General features: G+C 41.0%; 1 protein-coding gene across 1 annotated transcript in view; it reads left to right on the top strand.

The window, feature by feature from the left end:
• Positions 1-17246, top strand: part of LOC104405436 (glypican-5-like) — a gene marked incomplete at its 3' end in the record, with an annotated part of 94518 nt that extends 77272 nt beyond the window's left edge. The window contains exons 3-5 of the mRNA XM_010014160.1: positions 10202-10335; positions 15365-15424; positions 17121-17246. Of these exons, the coding sequence (XP_010012462.1) occupies positions 10202-10335; positions 15365-15424; positions 17121-17246 (320 nt within the window). The remainder of the gene's footprint in view (positions 1-10201; positions 10336-15364; positions 15425-17120) is intronic.
• Positions 17247-20266: the final 3020 nt, after the last annotated feature.

Genomic DNA, 20266 nt, shown 5'->3' with positions numbered 1-20266 from the left:
AGAGGGGAGCCCTTTGTGTCTTTTTTTTCCTGGGAGGTTGTTGTACGCTGAGGACCACTGTCCTCCTCTTGTGCTGTTTCCCCTTCAGCAAATACTTAAGCCCCACTGTGTTTCTCATTAAGTATTCTATGCCATAGGGTAGTCCAGAGTAGCAATGCCCATATAGACAACTTCAGGTAAAAGCAGTAAAAGATCTATGCTATGTAGCACTGCCTCCCCATCCCAAACTATGTATTTTACTTTAAGAAATCTCAATGACAGACATCTAGAACTTAGGCTTCAGGATTCACTTAATCATCTAGAATTCAGGGAAAAGTTTTTTCTCCATGGTTGTTCAGTCCCTCTTTCTCTGTTTGATTAGATTTCATAGAATTACGGAATCATAGAATCACAGAATGCTTTTGGGTTGGAAGGGACCTTAAAGCTCATCCAGTTCCAACCCCTGCCATGGGCAGGGACATCTTTCACTAGAGCGGGTTGCTCCAAGCCCCTGTGTCCAACCTGGCCTTGAACACTGCCAGGGATGGGGCAGCCACAGCTTCTCTGGGCACCCTGTGCCAGCGCCTCAGCACCCTGACAGGGATGAGCTTCTTCCTGATATCTAATCTGTATCTCCCCTCTGTCAGTTTAAAACCATTCTCCCTTGTCGTGTTACATTGCAAGAAGATGAAATTGTAACTGTGGTAGATTCTTTGAGTGGTAATGAATGATCTAAGGTACGTATATATTCTGTAGCTTTGGGTTGTTTTCTGCAACCAGATGATGGCTCTTACCCTCTCTTACCCTGCTGGATGCTTTTTAGGTCAATATTGTAGTGATCCTACTCAAATAAGGAGATCAGATGAAGAATGCTGAGCTGCAGACACCAAGATACGAGAATGAAATAACTGCTGTCTCCTGATTTACATTAAGCCTCTGCAAATGACCATTGGATATGACACTGAAGATGCTGTGAAGAAAAAGGAAGCTTCCCCATACTGGGGCAGAGCAACTAAGTGGGTCCCACACTCAAAGCGTGCAACCTGACAAGGGTCAGCTCTGCCCTTAGCACAGCCATGAGCCTGGTGCCATCTGGCTGAGAGTGCACCAGCTCAGGCTGCAGAGCAGGCAGTAGAGATTGGGATTCGAGCTAAGCAACTCACAACAGTAGATAAGTTTTTCCTTTTCTGTTGTTTTACATTGTTGTGGACCTGCTTTTTGAGGACAGTGTCTCTTGGCACTTGCATTGAAAAGACCAATGGCTTAACTTAGCACCAGTTTGAGCTAGTAGTGCTTTCTTGTGGCTGGAGAAAAGTGGAAATTAAACTCTTCTCTAGTGCACTGAAGGAAGTAAAGTGTGTTATTAATGAAAAACATGGGTGCGTGCTTTGAAAAGCAGATGCGCACAGACCATATAGCTCAAATCAACTGTTTCCAGTTCCTATTTTAGGCAAGTAAAACAATTATTGAATGAAACAAGTCTGTGTATTCAGGGCAGTTTAATTACAGCCTTAAACAATAAGTTGGGTTGCATTGATGATTGCCAACTCCTGTTGCTATGCTGGGCTGCTGGGTGGTCTTGGACATTAACTGGGTGCATCATGCCCGGATTGTGTGCACGTTTGGGTCTGCAGAGGCAGCCTTGGACCCACTGGGATGTTTGTGAGACCATGATCTTGTGAGATTTGTAGCTCAATTCTGCAAATCCCCAAGTTTTAGGTAGGCAAATATCTAATCATGCAGGCGCTTTGCCAGTGCTTTTGAACTCGGAATGTGATTTAATTGTCAGAGACCTAAACTGGTGCTCAGGAGTTTGTCAGTTCCAAGCCTGTCTTACATGTTTGTCCTATTTTTGACAGGGAACTTTTACTGTCCTGTTTGGTAATATGGTTTCAGATAGTGTGTTTTGTTTCATTTTAATTTTTTAATAGTTGTTTATGAGCTATCTGAATGTAACTGAGTTATTTCCCCTCCTAAAATGCAAATTTCTTTCTCCTTTCTTTTGAAGTGCTTAGAATGTGTGTTGAATGATCGCGCTTTGACTACACTGAATTCCCATCAGTCTTGGTACTGCTCTAGCCTCCAGTTTTTATCTGGTATTTTGGCATTATACAGTGGCTTAAGCACTCAGTGTCCTATAAGGAAAGAAAGCCCTGTGTGCCTTTTAGAGGTAGCAAACAAAAGCACTGAATCTTAATCTTGTATTGTTGACTTCAAGACATGTGAGAGGAGTCTTTAGTAAAGCACTTGAACACTGGAGAAAGTGTAGAAGTTTGTATACAGTTATGTACCTGTTGTTCTCTCCTGCTTTGGGTGCTTGCTTGGTTGGGTCCCTTTCTGAGATTTCTTGTGCTGTGATTAAGGATCCACATGTCCCATGGGGACATCCAAATTCTAAATTCCCTACTCTTAAGCGTCTTTTGGGTAGGCAGAGGGAGGTGTTTACCCTTAGGTGGCTTACCAGAAGCCAGAAAGGAAACAAAAAAGTGAATTCTCAGAATCACGGATTGGCTGAGGTTGGGAGAGACCTTGGGGTGCCATCTAGTCCAGCCGCTAACCTTGATCATACAGGGTCATCTGGTGTCTGCAGCTGGGCACAGTACTCTAGGTGTGGCCTTGCCAGTGCTGAATAGAAGGGAAGATCACTGCTTGTCCTAATATAACCCAGGATATCATTAGCCTTTGCCCATAGGGCATGTTGCTGACTCAATTGGAATTTTCTGGCACCCAATCCTGTGCCCATTTGGGACATCTTTTCTATGCAAACTCAGATTCTGTCTGGAAAATCTCTCTTTTCTGTCAACTTTCTGCATGTACTGATTGGTCTTCAAAGCTCCACACGTGTTGTCCGTGCTACTTTTGATGTGGCACATTATGATAAGTAATGTACTGCTTTACTGCCTGGTTGATAAAGCATGATTGGTTCTTGGTGGCATTATTAACACTAGTTCAGCATGTTCTCAGGGCTGGTAACTCCTATCAGTCAGTTACTGGCAAAAGGTGATTAGCTTTTGTAGAGTGGAGGCAGTCACAGCCATTGAGGTGTCTGTTTAACTCACTGTTTACTATGTCTGATGTCCCTGCTTGAGTTTGTCAATCTTTGAGTAGGACTGAACAATAGAAAAGGAGAGGTCCTAAGGTAACGGGGAGAACCAGCTATTTTGGTACCTGCTATAAGCAACACATCATGGCTGCATCAGAAGCGATTTCCTAAGGGGACAGGAGAGAAGTCTTAGAATTTGCTTGTGTATGTCTTCATAATATTTGAAACAAGGGCAACTGCTGTTGTCCCTGATAATTGTGCTACATGGTATTGCTAAAGGTCTTGAGTAATTTGTCAAGTCTTCAGCATCTAAAATTACTTGTGTTCAGAATAAAAGGTATGAGAAAACATGTTGATTTTGACAGCAAGGGTCAGCAAATCATAATTGAAATGACATATCTCATGAAAAAAAGAGTTGAATACATTTACCAGTCTTTTCTAATTATTAGATTCCTTTTACATACACAATAGGTCATCTTGACCTTCTCTAGAAGTCTTGACATTGTTACTGACATGTTTATTTAGTGATTGCATAAATTTACAGCATTATTTCAGCTCATATGCTGATGTGAAAGTATAATGGCCTTCTGCCTTCCTACCTGTTTTTGTTGGGTCACTTTCATAATGTCTTTTGGAAGAGAAAGATCAGGCATTTCATCTGTCCGACTAAATGCTTGTAGTAATGATGAGCAGAAAATTAATTTGTGAAGGATATGAATATTTTACTGTAAATTGGTGTTTTCCTGCTCTTGATAACCACTTTTGGCAAGTGTTTTCAGGGTAGGTGTATCAGTGCTCTTAAATATATGGGATATATGTGGCTCTTCTTGTATCTTAAACCTGGATCACATTTGCAGCATTAGCTGTCCCTAATAAGGATGCTCTCTTCCCTGTAACATGCTCAGATGTCAGTTTGAAGTAACAGAAGCAGTTTTTCTTGGAGAGATTTGGAGTAAAACATTTTACTTACGGAGTATTTCTTCCATGTGTTTCCCTGAAACTTGGTTCGTAGGTTATATCTGCCTGCTGAGAATGGGGAGATTTTGACCAGGAGCTGTCAAGCTGTGATCCTGAGGTCCCTTCTCTTCTGTGCGGACATTCTGCCTATCCTTTCACCTGGGGCTTGCCCCAGCTCATGCAACCCTGCTATCAAGCACCCTGCAGGAGAATAGGCACCCACACAGAATACACAGTGGTTTTGAGAAGCATTTCAAATTATCTGAGCGCACAAACAGTTATATAGTTTATTTGCATAATTACATGCCTAATTAATGTAATATTTCACAGACACACTGTAAGTCGTGGAGTAAGCAAAAATTAATCTTGTTCTGTGTTAGTGTTCATTGCCTTCTTTTGGATGTACTGCATAATGCCAGCTTCATGAAAACTGCTAAGAAACAATTCTGTTTGCATTATATAAAGACTGGAGACAAAACAGATAAAAGCTGTGTTTAGATCAGATATACCAGAAGGCCTGCTACGATGTTATATAAGGCTTGTGCCTAAACACCTGAGTGATGATGCCCACCTAAGAGACTGTTGGACTGACTGTGCTGGGGTGATAATCAAACTAGCTACATTTAGTGTAAAGGGTCCCTCTCTTGTTTCAGAGAGCTCTTTGGCATCATCAAGATCTATGGTACAGATCAGCATTGCTAGAGTTAACTTAATTAAAAAAGGGCTCATTTATAGCTCTTTGTGTGACTGTCATCTGATTTAAAGCAAATCTGGAGGGGCTTTTGACAAGGGCTGTAGTGACAGGACAAGGGAGAACAGTTTTAACCTGACAGAGGGGAGATCCAGATTAGACATTAGGAAGAAATTATTCTCTGTGAGGCTGCTGGCACAGGGTGCCCAGAGAAGCTGTGACTGCCCCATCCCTGGCAGTGTTCAAGGCCAGGTTGGACACAGGAGCTTGGAGCAACCTGCTCTAGTGGAAGGTGTCCCTGCCCGTGGGAGGGGGGTTGGAACTGGATTGAATTGCCTGTGCCAGCTGGTGCCCTCCCTGAATCATAGGTTTGATCCCTTCTGCTTGTCAGTCCCTTGCTGCTAGAAGGTTTCAGCCCTTGTTGCAGTCAGTGATGGAGATACATCTATACCAGGTCATCTCAAAGTGAGCCTTATTAGCTCAGCTGAACCCCAATACTGATGCTTGCCTGCTTTGCCTGCAGAGAGCTAAGGAATATCCCCGTTGGGTTCTGCCAGCAGAGATTGGATGGTGCCAGCTGCTGCTGCTGGAGAAGGACAGCATGTGGTGCTGGGGCCACTTGGCAATGGTGGTGGGTACTGCCTTTGCACGGGGAACTAGTTAGTGCTGCAGCAGTTTGGTGTTTAGTCTGTATAATGTGTTTTCCTTTACATATCTATATATATTTTATATATGTGTGTGTTTGTGAAATCTATGATCTGTCTCTGCTACCTTTTGTACTTGGTTATTGAACCTTTGAAGAAAAAGCTATGAAAGGTTTTTCTTAGTTTCATTTTAAGCTTGCAGTGATAAAAGAAACTCCAGTAATGATAATTGCTTTCACGTAAGAATGGGTATAAATAATAAATATGTAACGTGCAATAGTGTTTTGACGTAATGTAGTTAGGTTGAAAAGTGATAAAAGGGAAATGTGAATAAAATCTTTCAATTGATTTGCTTCTTATGTTATCTTTGAAGTTACCTAATTTTTCAGAGAGCTTTTAAAATTACTTACATGGATTGATTCACAATGGAATTTTGCTTCCATACTAGATTATTGTAATTAATTATAAAATTGAGTTTAACCTGTCTAGACTGTCAATATCTAAAGACAGATGTTAGAACTAACAAAGTCCAGGAAAGATTAGTCCGGGTCTTGGGGATGTCATGAGGGAGGAGGAGAGCGATCATTGCCTCTCAGGTGCTGGTTTTGTTCCAGCTTTATAAATCATTACCACTTCTCTTTTCAGCTGGGGAAAAATATATTAAAATCAAACAAAAATGTTTAGGAAATCCTAACAAAATAGACAAAGTTATTGCCTTATGTCTGCTTAAAAGATTTTTACACGTGGAGATAAGCTGTGGATAGTTGGGCATCTTGCCCAGTGTATGCAATTTTAAAAGCCAGTGAGAGCAAAAAACAGTATCATTGTAATTTATGGTGAAAACTTGTTTAGATACAAGATGTATAGCATTCTTGAAATACCTGATACTGTGTAAGGTATTTGCTTATTTTACCTTCTTCCAGGAATCCTCGGCTGCTATCCCTGTGAACAAAGCCTGTATGTATGTATTCACATGCAGGCTTCATGGCATACTCAGTTGATTGGCTCAGTACAGATTATCAAATCAATATTTCTGAATGATGTTGTGGTATAAGCCCCCATCAGTTGCATTTTTAATTTGGGAGAAGGGCTTTTGTAGCATTTGGTTTGAATAGCTGCTGCAGAATTGGAGCACTGTGTGTGCCCATTGTTGATACCTGAAAGGATGTCTCTTCTGCTGCAGGCAGAATCATAGAATCCCAGACTGATTTGGGTTGGAAGGGACCTTAAAGCTCATCCAGTTCCAACCCCCTGCCACGGGCAGGGACACTTTCCACTAGAGCAGGTTGCTCCAAGCCCCTGTGTCCAACCTGGCCTTGAACACTGCCAGGGATGGGGCAGCCACAGCTTCTCTGGGCACCCTGTGCCAGTGCCTCAACTCCTCTTCCTAATGTCTAATGGCTTACATGTTATCAAATGTCCTGTCACTCGTCTTTTGAGCACTGAAAATGAGTGTTTTGCAACAATACTATAGTAATAGGTGACAGCAACTCTAAAGGAGAGAATTCTGTATTTACACAGTGAATTTAACTGTTGGTGTCTTGTGCCGTCAGTAACGAAGTGATAAAGGTCCCTTCCCTAACCCAAAGGAAACGAGATCTCAGAGTGAACCTGCAATGCTGAAAATTCAGAACTGGTTTCCCTGTAACTCAGTGTCCTGCTTCCCTCACTTCAAACTTGGCAGCTAGGATCAGCAAACTCCAGTGGTGGTTTGAACAGTGGTTGTGGCACGTGTGCTATGGGGTACGGCTGCGCCGATGCCTGTGCAACCATCAGGATCTGGGGCTGAGGGCTGTAATTTCTCAGAGGTGTTCACCCAGCTGCTGGGTGTTTTCAGAGCTGAATTGGGTTAAAGATGGAGGGAGGTAAGAGGGGAGGATTTGCTGGAAACCGTGTCAGCATTTAGGTAACTCAAAGCCCAATCAGTAGAAAAAACTTCTCATTACAAAAATCAAAGAAAATTACTGTTCTGAAGCAGTGAAAAGGTCTCCTGCTTTACAGAGATAATGTTCTCTCGGCATTGAGAAGGGCATGACATTTTTCCCTTGTTTGATTATATTAGGTATATTAAACATGACCTCGATGATTCAGGTTGCTCAAGCTGCAAGAGTTCGAAAGATTTTTGGATGAGATTTCTTCAATTTATTTTATTAAGCCTCTGCTGTAATTGTAAATAGTCATTCTTTTAAAGAACAAATAGTAAGAGGTCAAATATTACATATTTATGATTCTGTATTTCATTACAAAGAGAATTTCACAGGAGAAGAAATGTAGCTATGGTAGTTAGAAAGATAGATATTTAAGAATCATTGATGTTTAAGTAAAAAGGCTTTAATTCAAAGAAAAGTGTATACAAGTGTATAGAAAAGTGTATAGAAAAAGTATTCTGAATGTTGATTCAGAACATAAAAAAGTATGAGGAATACTATTTTTTGACTCTATGTGTTCACTTTTAGAAGACAGGTTTGATTAAATATCATCAAAGAGACGAAGAATGGTTTCAGTGTTGTTAGAGTTAAGGAGAGGTGATTTCCTATCACCTGGTAATTTAAGATCAGCAGGCTCACTTTTAAGTTTTAAAATCATAGAAATAAATGAGCTTAGTCATTCTTTATGGGTACTAAAATTTGAATTTAGGAAAAGAGTATTATTATTATTATTGATAGTAATAATAAAACAGTGCCCCTACATGCCCTTGTAAAGTCTCTCTCCAGCTCTCTTGTAAATCACTTTTAGGTACTGGAAGGCTTCTATAAGATCTGGAGTAGAACTGGTTAAAATTTTCCACTAAGAAATATTTTTTTCCTTAAAATACCATGGTTTTGTTTGATATGCAGGAAACGATTATTCCTGGTGAGAAAGAAAACCCCAAAGTCAAGGTTTGGCATAGAAAATACTGACACTTCTGCAATTTAAAGAGTAATTTTATTTCTATGGTATCAAAAATACAAATCAAAACAAAGTGTGTGTTTTCATTTGGATGCTTAAACTATTGATTCGCTACAAAAATGGTGACTCTAAGTCTCTTTAAAGTTCTCACAGGAAAACGAAACAACTTGGAGTTATTCATTGCTTACATATATGAGAACCAGATTGCCTTTCTAGCCTCCCTGGTGTAGCTGGTTAAAAGTCTCTTAAATCCATAGTGACTGAATTTGAGGTGTATTTAATTTGAAGACATGAACCTCAGTGACATGATGCAATTTAAGATGGATTTTGCAGAAACCTATGCTGGGAATTTGGGTCTCCATGCTGCAGGAGACCTGGGGCACAGGATGGAGAGCATCCTGTGGAGGAATGTGGTCCTGCTGTGCTATACCCTCTGTCCACCTCCAGAGGGTTCAAAAGGCATTTTTGTTGATATTTTCATTTGCATAGAGTGTTTTTTTTTATCTTTCAGAAGTTTAGAAGGGACTGAAGCAGATCCTTTATAAGGTTGTGTTTTAGACCAGTGCTGTGTTAGTCCCTGGTGAGACCAGAACAATATACACAGTGCATGCTGTTGAGTGAGGCAGCTGGCTCCCACTCTGATATGTCGGGTTTAATCCAGTTTGTTCTCATTCAATTGCTACAGTTTTAAGTTCTTCACAGCACATTATACTAGAGCAGGCCATAACTCATACAACTAAAGTTGACCCTCCAACCTTTCATGTTTGATTGACATTTTTTTTTTCCAGAGGAAAATGCCTTGGCTTTACATAGCAGTAGTTTTCTTGGAGGAAATGGGCTAAGGTAGAGAAAATTGTCCTATACATGTGCTGACATATACAACATAGTGGTGCAAAGGGGCAGAGAAAATTCTTTTGAAGTCATCTGTGGTCTGAAATATTCAGCTGGTTGGCAGTTGTGACTCAGTAAGGGTTTAAAAAATGCAGGAAAATGCACAGACCAGCAAGAATTCATCTCACCCTGGTTATAATGGAAAATGGAAGAAGGGATACCAAATATAGTGCTGTGTGGAATGATGGATTCTGTGTGATTAAGGTCTCTGGTAGTACCATGCCCACAGTAGGATTTCCTTTGCCTTCTTTTTGTGTTTGCTTGAGGATTTAAGTGTAGGTGAAAACATTATAGATTACTTATTTGTGGATTGGAAAGGGGAGAGATTTGTCTTACTATTGTCACTTACAGCTGTTACAGCAAATAAATGTAGCAGGATGCAGGAGCAGTTTCAGCTCCACAATGCACAAAGGATAAACACAAGCTTGCTTTCTCCTCATCTTGTGTTGAATCCCCTAAGAGGGGCTTCAGAAGGTCAATAAGGGCAAATGGCTGTGTGATATTAGTGTGCTGAACCCAGGATCCAAGGCACTGATGATTCCCAAGGCTGGAAATTCTCTTTTCATTCTGTTTTGTCCAAGAAAAGACTTTATGGGCAGTGATTTGTTGATGCTCACTTCTTTCGCTCGTTCCTTTGTTTTAAGAGAACATTGTCATGTTAAAGGCGGGAAGACTCAGTTGTCTTCTGATTACAAGCCCCTTCAAACACCAAATAGACTCTGCTCTCTCCATAGAGGGTGGATATTGCACCAAAATGTGTATGCGTTCAAACTCCAAGTATGTTTCTAAATAAAAGTTTGGTTTGGCAAAACTTCCATCAGTCACTATTTCAGCCTCTTCCCATGTGTGCTATAGTCCAAGTATCCGGTCACAGATACATGACTGTCGGCTTCCTGGTTGCAGTGCTCTTTGCACGGCCTTCTACTTGGGTTATTCTTACGCAGGGGACTGGTTTCCAGGTCCTGGTAAGAAGAATCCTTTCTTTGTCTTGCCCAGATACCTCCTCTTGCAATAAACACCGACCACAAGGAACAAACAGGCCTTTGGGCAATTGTAAATCATGTTCTCCATTCAAACCCAGTTTTCCTTTCCCTTCCTTTCATACAGGTTGACAAAGTGTGTGGACAGCCCAAACAGCAAGAAGGGAACCTGTCATCAGACAACATAGTGCCAGTGAAGGAAGCGACTGCTGACACCCAGACATTCGTGATGGCTCATGCTAGTCTGAACAATAGAAGAAGGTAACCCTAAGCAACAGTTGCTTTGAAATAAACTCTCTGCCTCACAGTTTGTGTTAATGGTTCCTTGCATCATAGTGTTTAAACCAGAGCCAGAGTTCTGTCACCTTGCCTGTGTGTTACCCACCCATTGCCATCACTGATAGTTACACAGATGTCTTTCTGGTACTTCACTGCAGGTCTCTCCAAGAAAAGCTTTTTACGGGCCAGACTTGACGTCATTACTTAGCACCAAGGTGTTCATTACTTCCAGAAACTTCCAGTGAAAATGATGAAAGCATTTCTTCCACAAAGTCTGAGTTATTTCCACAGTTGAGTCTCAATTAATTAAAATACAACTGCCCAGGTCTTTAAGGACTTGAGCTTATCCAGGGGCAGAGGTGGGAAGGAGGAAAGGGTGAAAAGGAAAGAGTCAGTCCCTCCTTTCAGAGGGCTGGGGAGGAGTAATGAGATCCCTGGCAATCTCCTTGATTTGTTACACAGTAAAACCAGAGCAGATGCATTTATGTTTAGCCTTCTTGTGTCCGTCTTGGCTTCTGTTCTTCAGTTGCTTGCCAGCTGAGACACTAAATGGCTGAATTACTGCCACTGTCCTGGCATGAGTATCCCTGCTCCCAGGTCTCCTAGTCTTTCTTTCACTTTCCCTCATGTAGCTCATGTTCACTTTCCTCGTTGTAAGTGGGGAGGGAAGAATGTCTTTGCAGTCCCACTCATGACACATGAGTAAATGTCAGAGTTAACAGACCATAAAATCACAATGGCATATTTCTGGCTAACATGATGTTCTCTGTAACACCAGCATTAACCTGGAACAACTTCAGCAAAGTGAGTGGGATTGTGCTGGGCTTACACCTCTATCTGAAAGCTGTCCAGGGGGTCCACTGTATCTCTGTGTTGGATAGGTGGATGACAGACAGCAATATAAAATTTACATAACCTGGATTCTGGGGTTTGAGTGTTTTAGATGAGATTTTTATCCATTTCTATCTTGATTTTTATCTAAGCTTGCATGAATGAAACAAATGCTGCTTTGAAAGGTAAAAGTAATAGCAGCAATATAAGTTTTTTGAGTGATAGTGGTATTTTTATCCCTTTGTAGCAGTTTTTAAAGACACAGAGCCCTAGGCTATCTTCTGTGTAACTCTTTGACTTCACTTGGACTTATACGCAAGCAAAAAGGCAGAATTGCCAACCTATGAACAGGTAACCTCTTAAAAAGATGCAATTTGGTGGCTTTAATGGCATGGCAGCAGTTCTTTCTCACCTGGGGATCTGCTCCTTCCTCTTCCCAGCCATCTAGAATTATTTGGATATTGACCTGTAAGACCTGTTGATGGAAAAGAAAACATATTAAAACTAATATATTGTAATTTAGGCAGTTCTCCCAAATTAGTCTGCGCTCTAGAAGTTCATCTATTAAAAAAATCTAAACTAAAGCCACCTTTACATTACTGAAATGGTGTTACAGGTATTATGGAGACCTTATCCACCAAAAATGAATGATGGAGCCATGCCATAATTAATAGCAGGAAATTATTTCCACATTTCCCATAACTACCTGTAAACCTCATGGCATGAAGCTTGTACTTTGCTTCTTGGGAACTAATGAAACAGTAAATAGAGTGAAAAACACAGTGATTGGCTACATCACTGTGTTGTTTCTCATCTAGCATTTAATCACATATGAGAGCAATAAAAAGCAATCTTGGGTAATGAAACTTCAAAATGGATGGTGAAAACATTCCTGCAGTGGGTTGTGTAAAATGCACTGAGTGACAGATAACTGCTACAGGGGATCTGGATTAAGGGAGTAATTATGTGAGAATCTTTTTTGGTGTCGTTCCTTCTGGCGATGTAAGAAAGGACGAACAATAATGTCAGCTGTCTGTCAGTTTAGGTACAAGGTCACACAGGGACGGGGCCTGACTGGGTGAGTCTGTTGGTCTGTGTAGCAGACATAACTCCAAATGATCCTTAATTCAAGGGGAATATGGAACATGACTCCTGCCTTTTAGAATAAAGAAAGAAAGAGAGAAGGAATGAGCCAGCACTCCCCCGGTGAACAGAAAAGCTGTGGTGCATTCCCTTAATGTGTCAGAGTATTCCTAAGCAAAAAGAGAAGAACCAGCCTGGTTAGCACATCTGCAGGAGAAACCACAATAAAGTGGCCTCTCATCTCTTCTGTAGTACCTGTTTAGAGGTACTGAGCCTCAAAAACCTCGTGCCAAACAGCTTATTACCTACATACGTATGCGTGCTCCTTTGCAAGGCTGGTTACAAAGTCAAGAGAACCTCTGGTTTCAGCTCTTTAGTAAAGCCAAGGCTGCTGGTGCAGTTGAAAAGTGGGATGGAGAAGATGGTGTCTCTTTGCCTTGCATCTGTCTTCTGGGTGTGTGTTTCTGAGTCTGGCTGGAGGCCACCCTCCTCACCCTCCCCTGTTCTGCACAGCATGGTCCTGCATGGTCCCTGAATTCACAGAGCAACTGAATCCTCTTTTGTGGAAGCTGAACCTTTTTTTCCTTCTCTTACTCTCATGGGTTCCTGGGATATTTCCCATCTTTCTTTTCCACTGCATTCCATTACTGCATATTTTTTGTTACACAACACTGTGTCAAGGACAATAGAGTAAGAAGCTGCAACTGGAATAAATGATCTTATAGGAAACCTTTTCCTCCAGTTAAGCTGAAAAGCATAGATTTGATTATTAATATTTTTTTTCCATTACACAATTGTATTCAGGGATTAACTAAAACTGGCAGCATTGCTGCTGCAGTCATTTTGTTTAATGTGGAAGTTCCTAAACATGTAGTAGACATGACAAGAAAATTGAAACCATATGATGATACAGGGAATGTACATGGCATGTACAGAATTTGAATCAGTGGAATGTTACTGCTGAATTCAGCACAAAGTACTATTTTGGTCAGGGCCTGGTCTCCTACCAAAGCTGAATACCGGCCTTTTAGCGTGTCTGCTGCATGTAATATTTCAAACCACTAAACATAGACTAGGTACAGATCTGTATATAAAAACATCTGATGTTTAACAAACAACTGTAATATAGAATCATCTAGGTTGGGAAAAACCTTTAACATTATTAAGTCCAACCTCTACCCTAGGACTGATATTAGGTGCCTAATTGGAGGAGAAAGGCTTTGAAATTATATTTCATTGGGATTTCTTTGATATAGCATGAACTTGTGGAACTTTCATACATCTTGAAAAAAGCATTTTTAGTTGCTTTGGGGATATTTGAAGTTAATAGCATCTATTTATTTTAAATTAACTATCTGTTGAGTCAGTCATGTTATTTTGTTAGAATTTGCATATTAAAGTGGTAGAACAAAACGGATTATTAATGCCAGATGTAAATTAACTTACTGTGGAAACGAACCAAACGTTTCTGACTGAACGGCCAAAGCAGAAGTTTCAGCAGCTCCAGATTTTCTCTGTTAAAAATGCTCATTTCCTTTTTTGACTGGCTGTGTTGGGATCACTGCTTCAGTGGTGGCAGGTGACACTCACCTGATGCTCGCTGCACGTCATAGAATCATAGAGTCATAGAATAGTTTGGGTTAGAAGGGACCTCATAGCAGCCTTCTCCAGGGTGAAGAGACCCAATTTTCACAGCCTGTTTTCGTATGGGAGGTGCTCCAGTCCCTGATCATCCTTTTGGCCCTCCTCTGGTCTTGCTCCGATAGTTCCATGTCGTTCTTCTGTTGGAGACATGAGAACTGTATGCGGTTTCCACTGACATGATTTGATAACACATCCTCTCTTTCTTACACCTCTGCTCTCATGTATAAAGAAATGGCAACAGCTAGAGTAATGCCTGCAAACAGGTTCAACAATACTTGCCATCCAGTTAACTCTTACTGCAGAGAGTAAGAACCACCCTCAGCACCTCTGAGGACACCCAGATGTTGGCAGCTCGGCCATCACCCTTTCTGGGAGCTAGCAGCGGGGGTGACCACAGGAGAGGGGAGAGACTTTTTAGCTGGGCCTGTTAGGGTAGGATGAGGTGTGATGGTTTTAAACTAAAAGAGAAGAGCCAGGCTGGACATGAGGAAAAAATTCTTTACAATGAAGGTGCTGAGGCATTGGCACAGGATGCCCAGAGAAGCTGTGGCTGCCCCATCCCTGGCAGTGTTCAAGGCCAGGTTGGACACAGGGGCTTGGAGCAACCTGCTCTAGTGGAAGGTGTCCCTGCCTGTGTCAGGGGGGAGGAACTAGATGAGCTTTAAGGTCCTTTCAAACCCAAACCAGTCTGTGATTCTATGATAAAATTGCATCATGACATTAATGTTAAAGGCAATGTTTAACGTTAATGAAGGGGCCTTAGGATATCAGTGCCAGAAAATGCATTTGCACTAAGTAACTACCATGGTTATTTCCACAGTTCTTCCTCCCGTCTAAGGTCAGAGCCTGTGTCTCCTGTTTTGCAAAGTTGGTTTGGTTTTTTCTGAAGTGCTGCAATCTGACCAGAACTGAATAGCAAAAAATACCTGTATTTGCATTGTTCATTAACAGGCAGCAAATTGCTCATTGTACCAGAAAATGAATGCTACTCCTTCATATTCCCCTTCCCATGGTTTTCAATCTAAACTGTTTGCCATTGTTTTCTTGTATAGCTTCGTATATTTACAGTTCTTCTGTTTGGTATCAGTTGTAGTTAATTTAAGTACCACTGAATTTCTGTTCAGATTTTTGACTGTGTGCTGCATCTGTAATTGTGCTCTGATTTGAAAAGGATCAGGAGAAACAATCTCAGTCATATTTTGTTGGTTTTTTCCCAGTATTGCATTGTCATTTTTAATTGCATCTATACTTCGGAAAAATCTCATGACAATTTTCCTCCTATTTGTTTTCTTATGTTATCCTATGCATGTGCTTGGTGACCTTTCTTCCAAATAATTTTTTCTTTTTTTCTCTTTTGTTTCTCATTTTCTTGTCCTCATTTGCCTGCATATCTGCTTCTCCCCTACTCCCCAACTTCTCCTGGTTGATGCTTATTCTCCCCGGCCTATTCCAGTTCTCTGCCTCTGAAAGCTTCAAAGAATGACAAATCAAGAAGTTTGAAAAAAGTCTCTCGGTAAGAACGAAACCAAAGTAACGTACTCTGTTGTCTCTACACTTAGCTCTGCTCCATTGCGAGCTGCTGCTTCAGCTGTAATCTAGGACTTGGTGAACTTCTGATCACTGCTTTATACTGTGGGGCACTGGGAAACTGTATCTCTGCCCTGGTCTGTTTAGTCTAATGCTGGTGAAAAGGGAGTATTGTCACTCTGTAAGAGCAGGACACAGAATTCTGCTTTTGCTAAGATGCTGCTTTGAACTGTCAGAGCCCCACTCTGCTGAGAATACCAAGGAGTTTTAGCCTCTTGGGGTGAGCTGAGGAAGACAAGCTTTAGACTCTTAAAAGGGTGCTCTATTTCTCCTTCAATGAAAACTACATTTTAGAGCTTTTGAAGTCTTTAGCATGTGAGGCATAGAATCACCTCTCGTAATTGATGCTCCCAGGCTGTTCTGTCAGTTAGTGGCCTTCTGGGTCTAGCTTTACTCTACCAAGACTTAGAGCTCATATTTGTAAGTTAGTGGTCAAGAGGTAGAAATGCTGATTCCTTCGTTGTAAGCCCCGGAATTCCTGCTTTTTTTTCGCCGAAAATAACAGCTTTCCTGCATTAGTTCCTTATCACCATGGGCTTAATTTATCGTGAGGGGAGAGCAGGGGCGGCCATGAGGGGAGAGCAGGGGCGGCCATGAGGAGTAGATGTTGAGGGGAGGTGAGGGGTGGCTGTGAGGGTAGTGGCAGCAGCTCTGCAGTGTGGGTCACTAGGGGGGGCAGATGAGGGGTGGCTGCGAGTGGAGATCATGAGAGGCGGCCATAAGGGGAGATCACTTTGCCCTCAGTGACATGGTTTAGTGGTGGGCTTGGCAGTTGTGGGATAACAGTTGGACTCGATGATCTTAAAGGTCATTTCCAGCCTAGTTCATTCTATGATAAACCAGAACGAGTCCTTTGGCCTTCCCAATGGGGCTTTTGAGGGACTTCTGAGGCAAGCAGGTAGCTCTGTGAACTCAGTTTGTCTGCATCTTGTTCTCAGTACCTGTAACAACTTACACCAAACAGGAGGTGTTCTAAAGCTGTGGAGACAGGGTAATTTCTCATTCTGAAATGCTCTCAACTCTGTGTGCTGAATTAAAACTTGGTTTGTTACAGCTGATTTTTATGGCTGCCTCAGCCACATATATACAAGAGACAACAGTTTGCCCACAAGGCATTTTTCCATACACATATGGTTAGAAATGGGGTGTTTGTACTGGCCAGGACTTCTGGTTATTCCCCAATGCAGTAGACACAGCCTCCTCTTCACAGGTGAGGTGCCAGCCATGATGAGAGAGAAATTTCTTCCTAATAGGAATGTGCCATGGACAGTGATGATAGTGAGGAATTGGCCCCATTCCTGTAAGGATGATGTTTTCTCCTGATTTTTCAATGTGTTTATAGAGAAACAGTAGTTATAGACTTTTTTTCAGATTTTGTGTGAGTTGTGTTGATGTAATTTGTTAAAGCCACCCTTTGTGTGTAATTGTATGTATTAAAACTGGACAAGTAAGACTGGATGAGACATACAAGTAGAAGGACATTAGAAATAGAAATTAATCAACTTGGGTGACTTAATTCTGTAAGGCTTCTAAACTCTAAATCTTGTGGAGGATTAAGTTGACGGGGGCTTAAACCATAAGTTTACTGTTCTGTTGTTAAATGTGTTCTTCCTACATTACAGAGAGTTCATCAATTACATGAAGCGATCCCGAACCTTTTATGCTTCTATAGCAGAACGGCTGTGTGATGGAGACCTGGTGATGAGAGACAGCTCAACCTGCTGGAATGGAGAGGATGTTGTAGAAAGGTAAAGTTACTAGTAAAAGTTCTCTGTAACGGTGACTTCATATCCTTCAGATGGTTCAAAAGCATTCTGAGACACTGTTGTCATCGTAAGTTTCTCCTTCACAATGAAACTCTGCTTAATTGAGCAAGGCTTTTGCTAAAGTAAAAGGTTGTTTATGGTGAGGTTGAGGTATCCATATTAAATACTTCCTTGCTTTGTAGAGCCCCTTCTTTTCATTATAGAGAGACAGCTCTCCTACTGTAGAGGGATCTTGCCCTCTAAAGCTCAGTTAGCAAGCAGTACCTCAGCAACTGACTGGAGGTCCTTTCCCGTCTGCTCTTTTTGGGCTCATTAGTGCAGAGTTGAACATCACGTTTGGCCATAATTATAAAATATGCAGTTCTTCCTGCAAATGAAAACAGTGACAAGACGTGACATTTCTTTTCAATTTCTGACACAGACTTTGATTAACAACTCATTTTGAATTGAGCAGCATCCTTACCACAGCATGTTCTTCAGGAATTCTTACATAGTAACCATTAATAAATGCACTGGTCCCTGCTAGTAGGGCAGCTAGAAGATCTGTAGGGTGAAAAGACCTTTCTAGTTTGTCAGCTACTTTTTTCCCCCTCTGTATTTTATCACAGTCTTTCCCATCACCCTTTAGAATCCAAACTGAAAATACACTTGCACCCTCTGTGAGCTAAACTTCTCGCTGCTGTTTCTCTTGCTCTTGTATAACCTGAGGCAACGTTGCCCTGAGGAGAAAAGTAAGGTATTCAGAATACAACTGTATCTGTTACAATCCCTGTCAAAGTAGACATCAGTTTCTGCAGTGAGAGCTGCTTGGAAGTGCGCCAGTGAGTGTTTTCCACAAATGTCTTTTTGTCAAACCGTAGATATTCCATGGGATTATGTTGGCTTTCATGATGTTTCTTTTTGAAGTGTATTTTGTGGTCTGTAGCAGTTGTAAAAGGTAAAGTTCTGGCATTCTGTTTTCTTGCTTTAAATCAGTTTTCTTGATTGAAACTTAGGGAATCATTCCAATGTGGAACGGAAAGATGTTACAATTATAGGCTGTCTCATTAAAGGGAGTTGTGACTCCCACACAGCTCTGCTTAGATCTCTCATGTGTAAATAACTTCATCTTAATTCCATCTGAGATGTTCAGATATAAGCACGTCTGACACATTCAAAGATGACTTTAAGGTTTAATATTTCTGTGTGTATTGGCATTAAAAATTAATTGTAGATTCATATATTTGAAGATTTTTGGCAAAAAAAGGCAGTATTCTAAATATTAATGAACAGTGACTGTATTTATTAAAGTTTTTACTGTAGAAGTAATGGAGAGGAAGTGGGGAGAGTATCAGTATTTCTAATCAGTTTTCCCATTTCAGAGTCCCTTTTGCTGGTGGCATTGCTGGATACACAGTTAACTTTGAGAACTAACAGTTTTCTGGCCAAAAATAAAACAAAAAATGCATTTTATATACCAATTGTCTGAACAACAGCAACAACAAAATTGGTTTATTTTTTTATGCTATTTTGCAGGAATTAGAACTATAAAGACCATCTGTAATCATGGCTTAAGCCACTGTAATATTCATCATTTTTCTGTCTACCCTTTTTTTCTGTCTACCTCGTCTGTCCTTGAGCTATAACCATTTCTAAGTTGGAACCCGTATATAAAAGTTGGATTAGGAGATAAAAATTAGCTTTATTTGGAGCAGGGAAAGAAAAAGCTTTGTGAAAATTAATCTAGGGAATTCTGTGTTTGTTGTCTCTCAGTTTCAAGAGGAAATTTCCTGAGTTTCCAAATGAGATGGTCTTTTACTTATTGCCAGTTAGCTTGATCCGAAACAGTATTCATGATGGCAGAAGAAGCAGAAAAACTCAGCTGCTCAGACACAGCTTTCTATTGCACAGGTGAAGATTCCATCATCATTTCCAGTGTCTCTTTAGGAGTGCATATGGGTAGATTTTACCTGGAATGGGTTTCTCTGAGCATGGCAGAATCTGTTACTGGTATTGCATTAAAGCATTTGACACAGGCTAAAGTCTTTATTCTCATTCCTCCAAATCTGCCTTGGTTTTGTACTGCTATGAGGAGTTAAAAGGTAGTAAACCCATGGTCATATTACTGAAGTATACAGGTTTGACATGTAGTACCCTGATCTGGCAGGGAAGGAGATTCTTTCACAGCAGCTGCTTTTCAGATTGGAATCACTTTCTCAGGATATTCAGGTGTAATATTTGGAGGTTAAAAACTTGTATATAAAAATGGCTTTTAGACCAGATGGCTGGGAATCTAAGAGAAGGGTGTTTTGTAACACCCAGTAGGAACCCACACTTCTTGTCCTTCCTTCTCTTCTTCTGTACTTTGCTTGTTTTCCTTGGAATTTTGCGTGAAGTGGAGGGATTAGGGGACACCTGTCCACAGGCTTAAGCAGAATCATGTCATGGGTTGTTAGGCTCTCAGGGCCTGTGCAATCTGTCTGAGAAAGGAAATCACAGTGACTTCCTTTTCTCAAACTGTTTTCCTTTAGAGACTTCCAGTTTTTATGAGTTTAGCACTTTCATTGTCCTCTTTCTCCTTTCCTTAGGCTCCAGCAAGCAGCCATCTGGATATGGAAGACAGAGATAATTGTTTAGCCTTAGCATACTTAAAAAGCACTTAGCTTCTATTACACTTGTGCCGTTAGTGTAAACAATTTCTGGAGATACCGTCAGTTGTAAAATGCTATATTTTTTTCAATATTTTTCAGGTTTTAGGGTGTTTTCCAGGGCTAGCAGTATTTTTGTTGGTATAGGGAGTTTTGGGTGTGGGTGTGTGTTTGTTTGTTTGTTTTAAATCCTGTAGAATAAACCAAATGCTCTAGGTTGGAAGTGACCCTTTCAGATGCAAATTTGCCCAGCCTTACCCTTCAGAATGATGCAGAGCTCTGCCAGGCTTTGAATGGCAAACTCCACGTCCTTCTGTCAGGATGCTTGTAAGCCACGCAGTGTCAATGCCAGGCCATAGAATATGATGGAGAGGA

This window comes from Nestor notabilis, unplaced genomic scaffold, assembly GCF_000696875.1.
Source record: "Nestor notabilis isolate BGI_N333 unplaced genomic scaffold, ASM69687v1 scaffold2115, whole genome shotgun sequence".
Classification (NCBI taxonomy): Eukaryota; Metazoa; Chordata; class Aves; order Psittaciformes; family Psittacidae; genus Nestor; species Nestor notabilis.
The sequence above is the reverse complement of the archived record's forward strand: the minus strand, read 5'-3'. Positions and strand labels throughout refer to the sequence as shown.